Here is a 21295-nt window from a genome sequence, read left to right on the forward strand (position 1 = left end):
TCATGATGAAAAAGGCTATCCATCTCTAGAAAAAGAACTGATGGGAATCTGACCACAGATTGAAGAATACTATTTTTACTTTATTTTTTTTGTATCTGTGTTTTCTTTCATAACATGATTAATATGGAAATATGATTTGCCTTATTATACAAGTATAACTTATTTCAAATTGCTTACCATCTCATGGAGGGGATAGAGAAAGGAGGAAGAGAATTTGAAACTCAAAATTTTTTTTAAATTATTTTTACCTGTAATTTGGAAAAAAAATAAAATACTATTAAAATTGTTTAATGCTTTTTGTTGTTTAAATTCAAAATAAATAATTAATTGTCCATCATCCTTCTTTGGAAGATTTTATAATTAAGTTATTATTTTGAAATATGAAGGGCAGAGCCAAGGTGGCAGACTAACAGCACAGACTTTCTAAAACGCTCCCCCCAAGCCTAGCCAAATACCTGCAAAAAACGGCTCTAAACAAATTCTGGAGCGGCAGAACCCACAGAATGACAGAGTGAAGCAAATCTCCAGCCCAAGACAGCCTGGAAGTGCCGGGAAGTGTCTATCGCACCATGGCCCACACTGGACCTGAGCAGGCCTTCGGGGGACTAGATCTCTTGTACCTGTGGCAGTTTCCAGACTTCACTACCCCAAAATGCTGAGAACAAATTGGAAAATCAGTGGAAAAAATCTGTATAAGACAGTAGAGTAGTTGGGCCTCAGCCCTAGAGTGGCAGAGTGTGGAGGGAGCAGAGGAACCCGCAGCAGTTACAGCAGCAGCAGGGGAAGCTGCAATCACTGTTTCTGGAGCTCTAGGCCCACAGATTGTGGGTGGATCAAGCAGCTGACGGTACACTCCACCCCCACCCCCACCCCGCACACCCACTGGAAGCAGAGAACTATCTTGAAAAAGAGCTCAAAAGTCAAGTACATGTCTGTGGAAACGAGCAAAAACTGGAAAAAGAATCAGAATATAGAATCTTACTGACTCCAAGTCTGGGCTCTTCCTACTGTACCACCTTAGTATATGTATGAGTTTAGGTAAGCTTGTGCCTGGGCATTGGTCATTTGCTGCTTGTCCACATATTCAAGTAAGCCAATGCAAAGACAGAGGGTGCCCATGTGCCTCTAGGTTGGAATGGGTGGGAGATAGAACAGCCTTCCTTCCCTGACTAGCTTTGGGGAGTCAATTCAAAGAGTCCTACACCCAAAGCCACAAAGGAAAGAAGGCAATGAAAGGAGGGTAGCCCCTTTTATTTACTCAATCAATATTGGTTCAGCAACTCTTGAATGATTAATTTTGGCTTTGCTCTAGCCAATTAGAAGAGATTTTATGACCAAAAGTAAGAGATTTTATGACCAAAAGTAGGAGCCCATTAGTCACACATGCTCACCATGACAGGACCACTCCCTCCCTTTCCCCATAATATGTGTTACGTGAGGTTTCTTTCCCCTGAAAGGCACCAAAACTGTGCTCCAGACTTGATTGGCTCTACTTATGGAAACCTATTAAGTCTCTCCAAAATATCTTTCAGTCATTTTCTCCTTTTCACTTCCATTCCCATTTTTGCTACCACTACTCTAGCTTAGACACGGTATCTCCCACCTAGATTACTATTGCAATACCCTCCTAATGGTTTTCCTACCTTCAGTTTTTCTCTTTCTAATATATTGTATTCCATATTGTCAAAGCAAATATCAAAACTCAAAATTGGAAACGTGGTATTTAGTGCAATTTAGAAAAAAAAATAGTCAGCATGGGGCTGAATTTTGATATACAAGCCACTTCCATGACATTTACATTAAAAAGGGATCAGCCTCTGCTTGAACTCCTCCAGTGACAGGGAACTCAGCTCAACTTATTTTTGGACAACTCTAGTTATTAGAAAGTTGTTTGTTTTTATGTAGAGTTAAAGTCTATCCCCCAGCCCAACTGGGTCTTACTTTCTTCTCAAGATATAACAATCCTTTTTCCCATATGGCAGACCTTTAAATATCTGAAGACAGTGAGTGAACAACTAAGTGTCTTAATCAAGCTAAGAATTCCCATTCCCTTCATGTGACATTATTTTGAGGCACCAACTCCTTAGTCCATCTTCCTTTTAGAAATGTTCTAATTTGTCATTGTCCCTCATAAGATATAACACTCACAACAAAGCACAATGCTCCAGGTGGGGTATAACCATTACTAAATAAAATAGCATTATCACTTCACTGGTTCTGATGCTTATTATTCCACTAACACTATCTAAGACCTCATTAGCATTTTTAGGCAGCTATTGCCATTAACATGGAAAACCCTAAAGCCAACTAAAAACCTAAGTTCTTCCTTACATGACACTGGCAAGTTGAAGCTTTCCTTTCTCTTTATATTTTATTTTCTGTTCCAAATTCTCTCCCAAGTTCTCACATTCCCCTCCTCACCCATTAAGAGAAAGCAAGAATTACAAAACTGCTATAATCAAGCAAAAACATATCTCCACATTAACCGTTCCCTTGTTTAGTATTCAAAGCTTTTCATAACCTAGCTCCTTCCTACCATTTTAGTCTTCTTACACCTTACACATAATATTCACCATGACGTCAGACCCAGCTCATCCTCTCCCTTTTGTCTTCCTCTCCCCTTCCTTTGGAGTTTATTGGCTAGATATCCTTCCTTTCTTCCTTCTTTCCTTCCTTCCTTCCTTCCTTCCTTCCTTCCTTCCTTCCTTCCTTCCTTCCTTCCTTCCTTCCTTCCTTCCTTCCTTCCTTTTCCCAAAACCTTAAACCCAGTGCACTCTGAAGGCTGGCCACAAAACAGTAAGTCCTTGTCCAAGCTCCACTTAGTGGCTGACTTAAAGTCATTATCAATAGTAACAATTTCTCTTTCCCTCCCAGTTTAATTTATTTTTTTTCTTTCACTCATTAAAAGGGCCATTCCCTGATTACTTCTTAAAGAGGCTTATTCCCTCAATGGGTGTTATCTGCCTCAAAGTGAGTACATCAAAACGGCTAGTCTAAAAAGGCCAAGGTCTCCCATTGCATCCTAGGCCATCTCCAGTCATCCTGATGAATGTCTGGTCACTGGATTCAGATGGTTTCAGAGGAGAAAATGAGGCTGGTGACCTTGCACAGCCCTCCCTCACTCAAAACAAAGTCAAGTGCAAGTAATGTCATCATTTCTCTGATATCATGATCTTTGAAAACGAAGGGTGAACACAACAATATTCAATCCAATGACACTGGTATCCTTTTATACACAAGACACTCCATCTCTTGGACCTGGGTATTTTCTTTGGCAGTCTTTCATACCTGGAATTCTCTCCCTCCTCATTCCTGCCCTGACTTCCTTTAAGTCCTAACTAAAATTCCATCTTCTACAGGAAGTCTTGCCCAACTCCTCTTAATTCCACCCTCCATCTCCGATGCTTCCATCTATATTCTGAGTCCATCACCTCTTTATGTAGAGGTAGATAACATGTTTTATCACGAGTCTTCTGGAACTGTGGTGAATCATTGTGTTAAACAGAGTTCTAAGTCTTTCAAAGCTCTTTTTCTTTACAATTTTTACAACATTGTTACTATATAAATTATTCTCCCACTTTTGTTCATGTAACTGCATCATTTATATGCCTCCTCAGGCTTCTCTGAAACTATCTCCTTCATCATTTCTAATAAGACTGAATTCTATCACCTTCACTTGCCATAATTTGTTCAGCCATTCCCCAAGTGAGTACTGCCTCAGTTTCTTATTCTTTGCCACCAAGATGTTATAAATATTTTTGTACATATTTTTGTACTTCTTTCTTTGGGGTACAGCACTATCACTGGGTCAAAGGTATGCATAGCTTAATAGTTTTTTGGGCATAGTTCAAATGGCTTTCCTGAATGGCTAGAACAGTTCACAATATCAATAATAGTGCACAAATGTACGTTTTCCTACAGCTCCTCTAGTATCTGTCATTTTCCTTTTTTGTCAGCTTTGACAATCAGATGGGTTTGAGGTGATGGTGTAGGCCTATCTGTAATGTCAATACCATTTTAGTTCAGGTTCAATGTTGGGACAAAATGAGGCATTCAAAAGTCAATGAACATTTAACAAAGAAGGTTAACTTCCCTGAAACACAAAGAGAATATGCAACAAACATACAATGAAACTTAGATTCTCTGGATCTTGTCTTTGGAAACGCATCTAGTCAGTAAGTCATCAGGGCATAATGACTCCTATGGTTGGAGGCCCACATTAGAAGAGGCCATCCCTGACTACACGTAGTGGCAACTTTTATGCCTCTTGATCTAGCTGCATCAGGGAATCTGGAGCAAATGAGATTGCATTTGCATGAGAGGGGAGGAAGATGAGAATGTCAGGCAAGTTGGGGCCAAAGTAAATTGCAACAGGAAAATTCTGATCCTTATCACAGGTGGGACTTCAAGATAATTTTAATTTACATTTCTCTAGGATTTAGAGTACTTCTTCATGTGATTATTGATAGCTTGGGTTTCTTCTTCTGAAAACTGACCATCTATATCCTTTGACCTGGCTTTTATTCTTATAAATTTTAAACAGTTCCCTATATATCAGAAATGAGACCTTTATCGGAGAAACTTGCTGCAAATATTTTTTTCTCCATTTCCTGCTTCTCTTCAAATTTTAGTTGCATGGATTTTGTCTGTGCAAAAATTTTTAATTTTATTTATTCAAAATTGTCTATTTTATCTGCAATCAACTTCTTTCTTTCTCTTGTTTGGTCATGAACTCTGTCCCAACTCATAAATCTGACAGGCAATTTCTTCCATGCTCCTCTAAATTGTTTATGATGTCACTCTTGATGTCTAAATCACGTTCCCTTTGGAGTTTGTCTTAGTATATACAGAATGAAATGTTCATCTATACCTAGTTTCTGCCAGACTTCACAGAGTAGGTATCTTGCTGCCTGTGTGTGTATAGTTCCTAAGTATGTCTTGGCAGGTAGAATCCCAAAGTTTTTAACTGTCTGTAGTCAATTTAAATGAAACTTCTTTATCTCTTCTTGAAGGATGACATTGGTAGGGTACAAACTTTTATGGATTTAGTTCATATCCTACAACTTCGCTGAACTTGTTGATCATTTCGATTATTTCCTTAGTTGATTCTCTAGGGTTCTCTAAACCATATCATCTGCAAAAAGTGATAATTTTGTTTTCTCTTTGTCTGTATTTACTGCATTCATTTCTTTTTCTTGTCTTTTTGCTGTAGCTACCATTTCTAGTAGAGTACTTAACACTTTACCCTTGATCTTTTTGGAAAAGCCTCTAATTTAGACCCATTACAGATAATATTTACTCTTGATTTTATTGCTATTTATCTTTTTAAGGAAAATTCCATTTATTCCTCTGCTTTCTAGTATTTTTTTTTAAACAGGAATTTTTAGTATTGTATTTTTTCAAAAGCTTTTTTAAGTCTATTGATATAATCATATGATTTTTGTTATAGCTAATATGATGGATAATATTTACAGTTTTCCTAATATTGAATCAGCCCCACATACCTGTTATGAATCCAGTCTATTCATAATGTTTAACTCTTGTGATTTGTTGCTATAGTCTCCTTGCTAATCTTTTATTCAAAATTTCTTTCAACAATATTTATTAGGATATTGGTCCAAATTTTTATTTCCTTGTTTTGATTCTCTCTTAGGTATAAAAATTGTATTTGTGTGATGGAAGGAATTTGACAGGACACCTCCTTTTCCTATTTTATCAGTTTACGCAGTATTGGCATTAATTGTTCATTAAATATCTGGCAGATTTTATTTATAAATCCATCTGGTCCTGGATTTTTTTTCCTTTCAGAGTTTATTGATGGCTTATTCCATGTCTTTTTCTAAGACAGATTACTTAAGTGCTCCATTTATTGTTAATCTGGGTAATTTATATTTTTGTAAACATTAATTCATTTCATTTGACTGTCAATTCTATTGGCCTCTAATTGGATGAAATAGCTTCTAATAATTTCTTTTATTTCTTCTTCATTGGTTGTAAATTCATCTTTTTCCTTTTTTAATTTGTTTTTTGTCTTCCTTTTAAAAAATCAAGTTAGATAATGGCTGTTGACCTGAAAGCCAAGTTAAAGAAAAGGCAACAGGCTAAATGCATACATTTTATGATTTAATTAATTAATTAATTAATTCCATATTAAAGAAAATGGTAACATAATGCATTATGGAGCCAGAAAAATGTTCTGGCTACCCAGTACAGAAATCTTCTGACTTATATACATTTTGCCATGAAAAAGGAACTTTCTTAGTTGAACAAATCATAAATTCAGTAAGACAAGACAATTAATAGAGCAATGTCAGTTGAGCCTTGTGATTCCAGGCTGAGTAAACATATGTCTTGGTGACATAAGAAAGGGTAAACAGAGTTCAAATAGAAATTACAACCTAAGATGCCTGTATTTTCTTTACCATTAATATGCCATAACATAGCATATGTCTATAGATATTAAGATATGGAAAAAGTCCCATTATTCAAGACAGTGTCTTAGGTTAAAGGTCTCTTAAGGAATGTTAAGTCAGCCTTGGCTGGCTTTTGTTGACATAGGAAGAGGCATTCTCTGAGTTTGCTTCAGAGAGAATAAAGAGATTATTCCAAAATTTTATATTAAACATTATCATGACATAGCTATTTTTTCCCCAAAAAGCCCATCCCTAATACAAACACATATGTGCGTATATACATATATACATATACAACTTATTAATTCAATGGGTTTTGTTTTCAATATTGTTAATCTCTTCTTTGACATTCAGGATTTTTATTTGGGTGCTTAAGTAGGAGTTTTTTACTTTGTTGATTTTCTATTTTTTTAAGCTGCATTCTCAGTTCTCTGATCTGCTCTTTCTTTTACTGATGAAAGCATTGGTGCTAAGTATAGCTTTAGTTGCATCCCACAAACATTGGTATGATGTCTCATTATTGTCATTACCTTTAATGAAATTATTGTTTCTATGGTTTGTTCTTTGACCCAATCATTCTTTAGGATTATTATTTAGCTTCCAATTAATTTTTAATTTTTGTTTCAAAGGCCCATCTCATTTTATGGCTTTGCAGTCAGTTAAAGATTTATTTAGTAATTTTGCTTTTTTGTATTTGTTTGTGAAGTCTCTATATACTAATAAATAGCTAATTTTCATGAAAGTGTTATATATAACTGAGATTAGGTATACTCCTTTCTATTCCCATTGAATATTTTAAGAGGTCTGTCACATTCAACTTTTCTAAAATTCTATTCAATTCCTTCATTTTTTAAAATTTTGTGTTAGATTTATCTAGATACAGGAGGGGTAAAGTGAGGGCCTCCACTATTATAGTTTATTTGGTTTATATGTGTTTAATATAATTCACTGTAAAACTACCTTTTAATACAGGCAATGGGGTATAGAAATGTATCTTGCCCTACAAGAAGGTAAGGGGAAGGGAGATAAGAGAGGGTAGTGGGGTGAGGGGAGGGCCAACTGAGGGAAAGGTAATCAGAATGCAAACCATCTTGGGGTAAGGGGGAGGGGAGAGGAGGGGAGAAAATTTGGAACTCAAAATCTTGTGGAAATGAATATTGTAGACTAAAATAAATAAATTAATCAAGAAAAAATACCTTTTAACAAAATGTAATTTTCCTGCTTTATCTTTTTAAATTAGATCTAGCATTGCTTTTACTTTGCCTGAGATCACAATTCCATTGCTACCTTTTTTTTTTTGCTTCAGCTGAAGCATAATAGAATCCACTCCAGACTCTTATTTTAACCTTGTGTGTAACTTCCTGTGTCAAGTATGTTTCTTGTAAACAATATACTTCTGGATTCTGGTTTCTAATCCATCCTACTATTCCATTTTGTTTTATGAGTGAGTTCATTTCTTTTCACATTCACAGTTACGATTATTAATTGGGTCCATACTATTCTCTTTTACTTTTCCTTCTCTTTTTTCCCATCTTTTCTTTAGTAGTGTTTTACTTCTATTGCCTCCCTTAACAAACCATTCTTTTGACTTTGTTTAGTATTTTATGAGGTTTCAGGAAGTCAGTTTCTATTTGGTCAATTTTAATTTTCAAGGAGGTTTTGTTGTTTTTTTTTTGGTGTAAAATGTTGTACCTCTTATTCCAAGTTGTTAATTCTCTTTTCAGATTTTTCTTTCCAAGAACTTTTGTTTTCCTATTTTTTCTTCTACTGCTCTCATTTGGTTTTTAGAATGATTTTGAACTCCTTTTTTTAAGTCTTTTAACTCTTCCAGGAATTCTGTTTGGACTTCTGTATAAGTAGCACTTTTCTTTGGAGCTTTACTTATAGATGTTTTCAAGTCATTCCCTTCTGACTTTCTGTCTTGAGTTTTGCTGTCACGACAGTAGCTCTTTATAGTGGAGTTCTTTTTTCAGTTGCTCATTATTTCAATATATTTATTCATTTTGAATTTTTTGTTGGTGTTGAGCTTTGTGCAGTTCTAGGGGGAAAGTCTGCCCTGAACTCCTCTTATATTCTTCTGCTGCTTTCACAGCTCAGGCTTTGGTTTGCAAGCTTTCAGTGCTTCCAAAATGATGCAATCTACAAGGCTACTACCTAGAACTGAGTCTCCACTCTGCTTCTGGGATCAAAGCCAGACTACTACTGTTTCTTGTTCAGTACAGAATTCAGGCCCAGTACCCTATGACCATTTCTCTGCAACCACTCCTTTCCATTCTCTGTGACACTGAACAGAGCAGTCAGAAATAGAACTTTCAAGTGGCACCTAGGATCTCTTCCTGTTCTCATGCTTCCTGCATTGGTGCCCTGTCTCAGCTCTTTCAATGCCTGGGAGCCTTAATGCTCTGTATCTGACATGTTCCTGGTCAGATTCCATCCCCAGGGTCCACAAACCTCTCTATCTCCCCAGGCTTCCCTGAGCTGGAAAAATTACTCACTGTGAGTTTTTCTTCAATTTCTCTATCACAATTCAATCTGGTGGATTTTCTAGATCTTTTTGGAAGGAAGCTTGGTGGAGGAGTTAAGTTGTACACCTTCATGCTTCCTTCTTTGCCATCTTGACTCATCCTGTACTTGACATAAATTTGTTATCATGTCACTCTTCTTTTTGAAAGTTTTCTTCAATAGCTTTTTTTCCTTTTTAGAAAATTTTATTTATTTTTAGTTTTCAACATTTACTTCTATAAGGTTTTGAGTTCTAAATTTTCTCCCTCTTCCTCCCCTCTCCCTTCCCCAAGACAGTGTGCAATATGATATAAGCTATATACATGTACATTTAGAGTAAATATATTTTCACATTAGTCATGCTGTAAAGAAGAATTACAACCAATGGGAGAAACCACAAAAAAGAAGAAATGAGAAAGAGAGAGCACAAGCGAACAAATAGTATGCTTCCATCTGTATTCAGACTCCATAGTTCTTTTTCTGGATATGAATAGCATTTTCCATCATGAGTCCTTTGGAGTTGTCTTAGATCCTTGTACTGTTGTTAGGTCTATCAAAGTTATCTTTGCACAATTTTGCTGCTGTTGTGTACAATGTTCTTCTGGTTCTGCTCACTTCACTCAGCATCACTTCATGTAAGTCTTTCCAGGTTTTTTCAAGGGCTTTTCATTGTCACTCAAGTAAAGTTGATTTGCTTTAGCTTAGTATGTAAAGTTACTTATCATCTAGCCCTAATCTATTTTCTAGTCTTATCTCCAACTATTTCCTATTCATATAATCTATCCAAAGCTGCATTACTTATGGTTCCTTTAATATACTCACTTTTCTGCCTTTCTTTTTCCATATACTCTTTCTCTGCCTACAATGCCCACTTTTTGCTAAAATCCCACTCATCCTTCAAGTCACAGTTTAAGTGCAACCTTTGTCAGTAAAGTGTCTTATTCACAAAGTCAGAAATAATTTCCCCCTTGTCTACATTTCCATATCATTGGGTTTGTAATTCTCCAACAGCTCTTATTTCATTAAGATGCATAGGTAGTTGGTTGTTGTCCTTCATTTTCAGAGGACAAAAATGACATCACCATGATAAAGTGAAGTTTCAGTGTGTCCAACTGTGGCTGATCAGACCAATACAAGCTCAGAATGCTCTACCACAGGTTAGGCACATATAGTTCATATGAATTTTTGGGACGGTACTCCAAATTTGCGCATCCTACATTTACTTTGTGCTGTCTCAATTCTGCTTTGCTCATAGAACACAGCACCCTTTCTGATGTCCTCTTATGAGTATCCTTTTATGAGTATCCTTTTATCACTTCTTCTGACCACCATGTGATCACCTGCCCCATAAGAGGTCTCCATAAAATAGTCTTTTGGGCAAGTACATTTTTCATTTGAACAATGCAGACAGCCCATCAGAGTTGCACTCTCTGAAGCACAGTTTGAATACTTGGCAATTCATCTCAAGCAAAGACTTCAGTGTTTGGTACCTTATCCTGCCAGGTGATCCTCAGAATCTTCCTAACACAGTTCAAATGGAAGTGATTCAGTTTCCTGGCATGGTGCTGGTGGACTGTCCATGTTTCACAGGCATACAACAATGAGGTCAACACAACAGCTCTGTATATATAGATATAGATATATACACATATACATGTATATGTATAGATGCATATATATGCACATATATCTATATTTATGAAATCAGTTTGGTATGGATTATATTGTTCATCTTCATCCATATTTCCCACAACACTTAGCATAATACCTTATACATAGTATGTGCTCAATAAATGTTGCATTGAATTTAATGGAGCTGGAAAATTATAGAACTTAAGTGAAAATATTAAGAGTTGAAAAGGATGGTAAGTGATCTTGTTTGGATTTGATTATCATTATTAACAAATATTTATTGAATACCAATTTTATGTAAGACTGCACAAAATTCTGAAGACAAAGATTCTCAGTTAGAGGTACCTTAGGCCACTGAGTCCAATTAGCATCTAAATAGGAATCTCTTCTGCAAAATGCCTTGGGGTTCTGGGCCCCCTTTTCTTTTACCTCTATATTAATTCACTTGGTGATCTCATCAGTCCCATGAACTTATCACCTACCTCTATTCTGATGATTTTCAATATATCTAGCCAGCTCTAAACTTTGTGCTGACTTCCAATCTTACATATCTAGTTATATTTCAGACATCTTTAACTGGATGTCCAGTACAAATCTTAAACTCAGCATGTCCAAAACAGAACTCATTATCTTTCCACCTAAATCCTGCCCCCTTCCAAACTTCCCTATTACTGTTGAGGGCACCACCATCTTCCTAGTCCCTTAGGCTAACAATCTTGTCATCATACTCAACTCCTAACTATCTCTCATACTCCATATTCAATCTGCTGCCAAGGCAACATTTCTCCAATACACCCCCTTCTTTCCTCTGATATTGCTATTTATTTCTCTCCTCTGATATTGCCATCTTGGTTTGAGTTCTTACCACCTCATACTTGAACTACAACAAGAGCCTGCTGGTAGGTGTACCTGCTACAAGTCTGTTCTTATACTCCAATACATTCTCCATTCAGCCTCCAAAGTGATTTTCCTAAGGTGCAGCTCCAACCATGACAATTCTCTTGCTCCCTCAATCAATAAACTCTTGTGGCACCCCATCATCTCTAGGATTGAATACAACATCTTCTGTTTGGAATTCAAAGCCTTCATAATCTAGCATCCCCCTGCATCAGTAAGCACCCCAACATACACAGGGGGGCCTATCACAGGTTCTTAAATCTGCATTTATAAAAGGAAAGGCAACATTTGAGGGGTGAACAATCACTTTAATCAGTTCAAACAAATACTTCCAAAAACACCTTTTTATCTTTTACATTCCCTAAGTTACCAAGCCTTCCATCTATTCAACAGACAACCTTTTTATCTTTACCAAAACCAATGAGAGCAATATGGATTTACAATTAACCTACATCCCTAGATCAAAAGAGAAGTCAGGGGTCTGAACATAAGGCCACTCAGTGTTTCAACCAGGTAATCACAAGATCCTTCTCATAAGAGAATCCCTAAAGTAAAATACTAACCTCCCAGCATATATAACAAAGATTTGACTTCTGATTGACTCAGACTCAGCAGGCACAAAACCCATATGACTCAGTACATCTGTGACCCATCAGGGCTGAAAGAGGACTGAACCCTGTGGTGCTCACAATCTAGCCTGAGCCTGGAAAACAACTCCAAACAATCAAATCCCACCCTGTTTCCTGCTACCCCCCCCATTTTTTCAGTCTTTTTACACTTTATCCCTGATTAATTGAAAATTTGATTAATTAGGGTACACCATGCACCTGAACAGAGGGAACAGGGGCACATTTCAAGTGCAAAACTTGGGAAAATTTATTGGTGAGTACAGCCCATGTATGTGAGAAACAGCAGAACCTAATCTGCTGCTTCAAAGATTGGGGATTTTTACGTATGGTTTTACAACAAAGGGAGGCAGGAGAATAGGAGGAACACAGAGTACTGGGGAACTAGGACATCTGTGCAAATATGAACCGGTTTGATCGAGCCCTGGGGTTTCTGGCACAGAAGAGGTGTTTCAGGTTCACTCAGTGGACATCACAAAGGATCAATGGTATGTCAAACTTGAGCAACACTCATTCTGCCTCTCCTAATTGGCTGATTTTGATTCCCAGATTATTTCAGCCTCTCCTAGATGGTAAACGTGCTTAAGCAAATCAAGATGATTATTAAACTCATTGTTCATTCCATTTCTACATCATCCTCCCACTCAAAGTCCAGTAACACCAGCTTCTTTGCTGTTCCACAAACTTGTCACTCTATCTCCAGCTTTGGATTGGCTGTCCACCGTGCCCCGTGCCTGGAATGCTCTCCTTCCTCATCTCCATTTCTGCCTATCTTGACTTTCTTCAAATCCCAACTAAAATCCTATCTTCTACAAGGGAGCCTTTCCCAATCCCTCCTAATTCCAGGGCCTTCCCTTTGTTAATTATTTCCTATTTATCCTGTAAATAGCTTGTTTTCACTTAATTGTTGGTTTATAGTTTCCTCCATTAGACTGTCAGCTCCTCAAGAACAGGGATTAGCTTTCTCCTTTCTTTATATCACTAGCTCTTAGAGCAGTGCTGTGGCATGTAGTGGGCCCTTAAATGCTCTTCAACTAACATCCCTGTTAAGTAGTCATCCAGTCTACATTTTTATAGCAACATGATAAGGAAGGCAGTCACAAGGCAGTCCAGTCCACTTTTAGACACTCTAGTTCTCTGTACTGAAGAGGCTGTTAACTTAATTGAGACAGATATAATACATACATTAAAAATAATTTTGAAAAGCAATATGTTAAAGGAAATATGAAACTAGTGGCCAAAAGGAAAAGAAGTTGAACTCAACTGAAGTGCATTCCAAAGGCTGGGTCGTAGAGGGACACCAGAACAAAGTAAAGAAAATTCTCAAGCACTTCCAGGATTCTGAATGAAGAATGAAGCGTCCCTGTGTGGGAAGCGGGCACAGAACCAATCTCTAGAAAGGAATCACGTGCTTTGTTCCTTGCAAGGCCAGCCTTATTTTTAATCCTACTGAGCCACAGAGAGATGAAAAACCTTAGTTCTCTCCACAATACCGCCTCCTTGGCCACGTAGGATAGAGGTCTGCGAGGGGGCACACGCGGAGCGAGCACACAAGGCCCTTGGTGACGCGGGAGAATGGAGGAGGGGGCGGTGATGGTCGTCATGGGGACTAATCAGGCCCGGGGAGGACCAGACCCAGCCAAACCGAGCCGGCCCGCTCCGCAAGCAGAGGCGGAGCTTCGGGGAGCCTGGCTAGTTAGAGCGCCTCCTCCACGACGTGGGCTGCGTGATAATGGGGCGTTGGATGGAACGAGTCTTCGGTCGCCTCCGCCGCTGCGGGGCTCGGAGAACCGCGGCTGCTTGTGCGTTCCCGACGAAGACTTCCAGATTTTAAAATTCCGGGTGGAAGGGGTGTTGACATTAGCTCTGAATGTGTCCGGGCCGCGCTGGGAGTCGGGGCTCGGCGTGAGGTGAGGCCGCCGGTCGCGGCTCGGCACCATGAATTACCCTGGGCCAGGCTCCCCGCTGAGCCCGGAGCCTAACGGCCGGGGCGGCGGAAGCGCCTGGGAGCTGAGTTCCGAGACGGTTTACAGTAGCGTGTGCTGCTACGAGCACCTCCCCGGCGGGGACTCGACGGATACCGAGGTGACCGTGGCCCTGCTGGGCGGGGATCCGGGGCTGCCCCTGGCGCAGGGCTTGGAAGAGCATAGCCATCACTTGACTCTGGATTCCTGCCTCAGCGACGAGACGTTCGACTTCAGCTCGGCAGAGTCGGCCTCCTCCCTGCGCTACTACAGCGAGGGCGACAGCTGCGGCGGCGGCGGCGGCGGCAGCTCCTCTTCCCTGCTGATTCCCCCGCAGGCTCAGCAGTCGTCCCTGCACTCATCGATCTCAGGCAGTGCGGTGGCGGCCGCTGCGGGGCCGGGGGAGAGGAAGCGAGCCCGCTCGGGCTGCCCGGCGTCCCGGCATCGCTATGAAGTGGTGGCCGAGCTGGGCCCGGAGGAGGTCCGCTGGTTCTACAAGGAAGATAAGAAGACCTGGAAGCCCTTCATTGGCTACGACTCTCTCCGCATCGAGCTGGCCTTCCGGAACCTGATTCAGGTGACTGGTAGCCGGCCGCGGGCCCTGCGGGAGTCCGCCCCAGCCTCGAGCTCCGGGGAAGAGGATGAGGACAGCACCTGTGGTTACTGCCGGAGCTCGGGCCTGAGCGAGCCGGAGATGGAGGAGCTGATCCACGTCGAGCCGGTGTGCGTCCGAGGCGGGCTCTACGAGGTGGATGTGGCCCAGGGAGAGTGCTACCCCGTCTACTGGAATCGTGAGTACGGTGCGGGAGGAGGGGGAGGGGCTCGATCCCCATTTACGGTGGTAACATGTTTGAGGCACAGTCCGAGCTGCTGAGGATACAGTAACGAGAATTTCTACTTCAGTCCAGACGCTCTTTTAGATATTGACTAAGGTAAAAGTGGAGGGCTGCTGCATATTATGCCTTGGAGAGATTTAAGGAGGAGGGTATCCCTACTTTAGATTTAACTTTGATTCCCTAGAGAGGAAAAAAGATAGAAGTCCAGGTTCTAGTCACATCTAGATAACAGGACCAGGTGCTTTTGTGGGAAGAAAAGGCAGATGAAAAAAGGCCCTGCTAAGATAACGACACTCCACCATCCCCCTTAGCTGGAGGTAATAGTGTAACAGATTTTACGATCACCATGTTTAATTTTTTGATCGTGATTCTGGTTATTCCGCTTGATCTGATTTGGTTTGATTACTTTGAATAACGGTGATTTAGCGGTATGTTTTAGGGAGTGGGAGGATTTCAGAAATATGTAAGATGCTCAACAATGGTGTATCTTAAGAAAGTAAATTTCTGGTGTTGGGTAATTCAATTTAATATACATTTATTAAGGGCCATATGTGTGCCAAGCAATATTCTAAGTGTCAGGGATACAAAGGGGCTAGAGACAGTCCCAGCCCTCAAGGATCTTACAATCTAATGGGAGAGACAAGTAAACATACACAAGCAGGATAGATATGAAATAATTAAAAAAGAAAATTAAGAGGTGTTAGTGAAGGCTTCCAGTAGACAATGGGTCAGCAGTGGGAGTTGAGGAGGATGAGCATCCCAGGATGGCTAGAGTGTCTTGTTCCAATTTTAGGACAGTCACTTTAGTGCCTCACTGGAGAATGGATTGGAGTAGAGAGAGACTTGAGGCAGGCAGACCCATGAGCAAACTATTGCAATAATGCAGATATGAGCTGATGAGGGCTTGCACTAGAGTGGTAGCAGTAAAACAAAAGAGAAGGGGGCATATTGGAGAGATGTTGCAAAGGTGAAATCAACAGACCTTGGCAACAACCTGAATACGGGAGTTGAGAGGTATTGAGGATGACTCTTTTGGTAGTCAGCCTGAGGGACAAGGATAGTATTGCTGTTTACAGTAATAGAGAAAGAAGGGGATTGGGGTGGAAGAGGATTTAGGGGGAAAGAATGAGTTCTGTTTTGGACAAACTGAGTTTAAGATACCTGCTGGACATCCAGTTTGAAATGTCTGAAAGGCAGTTGGAAATTTGAAATTAAAGGTCAGAAGATGAATCTTCTGCCCAAGAGAAATTTCTACCCAGGAAAAGTAGATTTCATAATCATTAGCATAAAGATGGCATTTAAATCCATGGCAGCTAATGAGATTACCAAGTGAAGTAGTGTAGAGGGACAAGAGAAGAGCACCCAGGACAGAACCTTTATGGACATCTAGGGTTAGAGGCCACAATCTGGAAGAGGAATCCAGCAAAGGAGACAGAGAAAGAGTCAGGTAGGGAAAAATCAGAAGGGAATGGTGTTTTGAAAACCTAGGAGGAGAGTGATCTACTGTGTCAAAGACTGCAGAAGGATTAAGAACTAGGATTGAGAAAAGGCCATTAGATTTGTCAACTAGGAGACCATTAGTAACTTTGGAGAGAGAGCAGTATCAGTGGAATGATAAGGTCAGAAGACAGATTTTAGGAGGTTAAGAAGAGAGTGAGTGGAGAGCATGTCTTTTTCAGTTCAGCTACAAAAAGAAGAGAAATTAATCCGTAGCCGGGATGGAAAGATTAAGTGTGGGTTTTTTAAAGTATGCTGGAGATCTGGGCATATTTGTATACAATGTATAGTGGGAAGGGAGAAATTGAAAATAGTTGAAAGAGGGGGAGATATCTGTTAGAATAAATAAGTTGCTTCCCATTGCATTGGAAATAAGTGATGAGAAACACACACACACGCACACACACACACCTTTCAAGCAAGTGAATTTCAACAAGTTTAGAGACTTGATTAAAGAATCGAATACTAAAGGGCATCCTAAAAATTGCATTGCTTCGATAACAAACCTCACCTATCTTTTGAGTCTTTGTATCCCCACTGCCTAGCGCAGTGTCTGGTACAGAGTAGGTGCTTAATAAATATTTATTGTTTCATTGATCTGTAAGTATACTTGGTCTAGTCCAGCTGATCTTCTTGCCTTTGTTTTTCCTTTGAGATCATTTCTACTACCTCATATTGTATATTAGAATATAATCTATGTACTAAGATGTTAGATTCCATATGTGTTGGCCCCATGATTAATAGGTTACTGGTTGTTGTCCTTCGTTTTCAAAGAGGACCAAAATGACATCAGTATGCAAGAGTCAAGTTTCAGTATGTTGGACTGGTTGATCAGACCAATATGAACTCAGAATGCTGTACTGCAGGGCAGGTATATGTACATGTGAACATTTGGGCTGGATTCTCTAAATTTGTGCATCTTGTGTTTCTTCTCAGCTGTTTCAATTCTGATTTGCTCATAGAGCAAAGCATCTTCCCTGAGGTGTACACACCATGCTGGGTGGTCCTGAGCCAATGTCTCCTTATGTCACACAATCAATTCCAAAGTTCTTAAGAGAGACCTTGAGAGTGTTGTTGTGTTGCTTCTTCTGACCACCATGTGAACACTTGCCCTGTGTGAGTTCTCCATTAAATAGTCTTTTTGGCAAGCATATATTTTGCAATCGAACTACATGGCCCACCTATCACAGTTGAGCTTTCTGAAGTAGAGTTTGAATGCTTGGCATTGGCCCCATAACTGATAGAGAAAATGGTTGGTTTGGTTATATAATCATATTTTCCTCTATTTTGTCTGTTGTTCTTCCCTTATCATCCTTAAATATTCCAAGGTGGTTTGGCTTAATTGGATATCTTGACAAGCTTGTTTTTTTTTTTCTTTATACCTCTTTTGTTTTATGAAGCAATACTGTTTATAATCTTCATGATCATGATCAGTTTATATTCTAAGTTTTAACCCTTGGTTGCCATATCTTTCTATTTATTTGGAAGAAAGCTATATTTAGACTTTCTGGGAAATGGTAATAGTCTATTCTTTTTTCCATTTCTGAATTTTAAGCTTGTCTAAATAAGTTGGGTTGGAGCTGTAATTATGCACCATATCTTTTTCCCTTTTTTCTTCTAATTTGATATCTTTGTTCTAACAATATGATGGTCTGGCTATATATAGAACTGATTAGAAAATAACTCCTCTCAATATAGGCAATCATGTCTATCATGTATCAGGTTTGTTTTTGTTTCTGTTGGATTGGGGGGGCAGTGTTATTCAGTACTCTCATAAATGTCACGGAATAGAGCGCCAGACCTGGAGTCAGAAAGACTTGATCAAATCCGGCCTCAGATACTTGTGTGAACCTGTCCCTTAACCCTGTTTGCCTCAGTTTCTGCATCTGAAAAATGAGCTGGAGAAGGAAATGGTAAAACCATTGCAGTAGAAAACCCCAAATGGGATCACGTAGAGTTGGAAGCTACTGAAAGGACTCAGCAACAACAACATATCTAAAGTCTTCAGACTCTATACTTTAAGAAAGTTAGTCAAGGAAATCACATACCCAAACCAACTGGGTCTAATACAGATTTGCTGTCTAGTCTTACTCTAGCCAGGGGTGGGGAACCTGCAGCTTTGCAGGTTTGTTTTACAGAACACATCCTTTTATTAAGGGGATTTGTTCTGTAGGGTTTAGGTTCAGTCAAAAGGGCTACACTTGAGGACCTGAAGGGCCACATGTAACCTTAAGGCTTCAGGTTCCCCATCCCTGCACCTAGGCCCTTGCTTCAGCTAGTGTAGCACCAGTATGATATTCACAGGGCCCTGGGTGGCCATGAATATTGCGGCACAATTCTGAATGCCATAATACAACAGACTCTCCACGTGAAAGACAAAATCACAACATTTATTCAGACACTAGAAAAGCCAAATCCATCCCAGTAATAAAGATCTATACACAATAACAATGCAGAGGAGAACGCCATCCCCAAGCCTTGCCCCTGCTAGGCTTCCCACAAACAGGTCCATTAAACAAATCATCAGCAGGCCCTCTTAAAATCACAGTCACTTAAACTCAGGCCAGCCAGCTGTCTGCATCTTTCCTAGCTCTGTCTGCTCTCAACACTAATTTCCTCTCAGCTCTGCTCTAGCTCCACCTCTTCCTATTGCACCCATTCAACGAACTCCTCCCATCACAGGCTCCATGTGACTGGAGCTTCCATGTGACTCAGGCAGGCCACAATAGGTATTAATGAATATGAAAGATCTCCCCATTTAAATGACCATTACAGCTTGACAATCTACCCTGCTTTTTTGGTTTTCCCCCTACCTGCCTGAACCTCTCCTAAGTATCTTTTGCTAATTTTCAAAGAGAGGAAACCTAGAGAGGAGAAGAGGGTGGTCAATTATGTCAAATGCTGCAGAGGGGTAAAACAGGATGAAGGCCAAGAAAAGAACATTAGATTTGGCTATTTGGAGATCATTGAGAACTTTCACTTTCAATGGACTTACCTCTGTGGATTACCTCTAATTTATCCAGTGTATATCTCTTGTACATGGTGGTTTGCATGTTTTCACCTCTGAGCTCTTTGAGAGTAGGGACTGGTTTTTTTGGGGGGGAGGGCAGGGGTTGCTTTTCTTTGTATCCTAAGGGCTTAGTACAGTACTTGGTGCTTAGTAAGAGCTTAATAAATTATTGTTGGCTGTGTGTGAGATTACAAAGAGTTCAATTAGAATCTCTATGCAAATGACTCCTATATATATATATATGTACCCCACCCCACCCCCACCTCAGTTTTTCTCCTGAAATGGTGATATCTCCTGGATGTCCTAAAGGAATTTGAAACTGAATGTGTCCAGAATTTATCTTCCCATCCATTGCCCTCCTGAATTGTCCTTAGGGGCACCAGCCATCTTATTATAGTCATCCATGTTTACAACCTTAGCATTAATCCTTAATTTCTTATAGTCACACCTCATTTTTGTCAAATGTTTGTTGCAGTTAGTTGCATCTTTCTACTTCTACAAAATCTCTTGCATCTCTTTGTTGTTGTTTAGTTGTGTCCAACTCTTCATGACCTCATTTGAGATTTTCTTGGCAGAGATACTGGAGTGGTGGAGATCATTTTACAGATGAGGAAACTGAGACAAAGAGGGTTAAGGGAGTTACCCAGGTCACATAGCTAGTAAGTGTCTGAGGCCAGAAATGAACCCGGGAAGATGAGCCTTCCTGATTCCAGGTCCAGCACTGTTTCCAGCACTGCCACATGGTTGTCCACTTGAATTTCTTCCCTTCTCACTATTCACACAGACACTTATCCTAGTGTCTTCTTATCCCATGCCTGGATTATTGTATAAGCCTCCTAATTGTCTTCTTGTCTCCTCCAGCTGCCCAGTGATAATAATTAGAGGGCTAATCTTGACAAAAACTGCATTACCCCCCTATTGCCCTCAGGATCAAATAAGTTTCTTTGTTTGGCTCTTTTAGCCTTTTACAATCTGACCCAATCTGTCCTTCCAACTATAATTAGAGTTTACTCCCCTTGCCACACTCCATGGTTCAGCTAAATTGGTCTTCTTGTTCCTTACACAGAATATGCCTCCATCTCTTTGCTTTTGTCCCTCATACCTGAACGCGCTTTCTCCTCACTTCCACTTCTTAGAACCCTTAGTTTCTTTCAAAATTCTGAATAAACAACACCTTATATGTGAAGTCTTTTCCTGATCTCTATCTCCATCACTTAGATGCCACCTATCCCCCCAAATTTGCCTTGTCTTTATTTATATAGATCTTGTATATATGCTTATTTCTGAACATGTATTCCCTCCTGATAGAATAAGCATCTTGAGAAGCAGGGTCAGTTTCATTTTTGTCTTTATACCTCAAGTGCCTAGTATCATGCTTGGCATATAGTAGGCCCTTAATAAATATTGGTAGTCATAATGTGAGGCATCTGTGTTTTCTATACAAGCTTTTTGGGGTTTTGTTTCTTGAGCTATCATTTACAACTTTTCTTGGACCATGTTTTCCTAAGCCCACTTTTGTACAGAAGTCATCAAGTATTCCTGATTTAATTTTCAGGGTCTTATTGAGTTCTTCATAGAATTTATCTCTCTCTTCATTCTCTGTAACAGATGGTACACAAGTTGTAGGTAGGTTCTTTTGTGGTTATCCTTATTCAAGTACTTGTCTTTAATAGTGCAATTATGACTAAGCATCCCATGAAATATTTCTTTTTGCCTTTGAATACGGAAAAACAATTCCACTAACTCTTCTTGCTTCTCCAAGGCCATTTTTCCATTTAGCTACAGCCTCCTTTTGTCTTCTGGTTTCATTTACAATGAGAAAAATTAATAGTTCTCTTATTCATTTCTTTTAATGGTAGGCATTGATCACCAGACTAGGGCCATATAAAATATCAACAGTTAAATTATTGGCTATAGC

The 21295-nt window shown here is 39.7% G+C and overlaps 1 protein-coding gene across 6 annotated transcripts in view; it reads left to right on the top strand.

Moving 5' to 3' along the window:
- The first annotated feature begins 13716 nt into the window (after positions 1-13716).
- The window catches only part of DDHD1 (DDHD domain containing 1), a 133591-nt gene continuing 126012 nt past the window's right edge, over positions 13717-21295 (top strand). For all 6 annotated transcript variants that reach the window (XM_072629685.1, XM_072629689.1, XM_072629687.1 and 3 more), the window contains exon 1: positions 13717-14825. In XM_072629685.1, the coding sequence (XP_072485786.1) occupies positions 14009-14825 (817 nt within the window). In that variant the 5' untranslated portion in view covers positions 13717-14008. The remainder of the gene's footprint in view (positions 14826-21295) is intronic.

The sequence above is a fragment of the Notamacropus eugenii genome, chromosome 1 (genome assembly GCF_028372415.1).
Source record: "Notamacropus eugenii isolate mMacEug1 chromosome 1, mMacEug1.pri_v2, whole genome shotgun sequence".
Classification (NCBI taxonomy): domain Eukaryota; kingdom Metazoa; phylum Chordata; class Mammalia; order Diprotodontia; family Macropodidae; genus Notamacropus; species Notamacropus eugenii.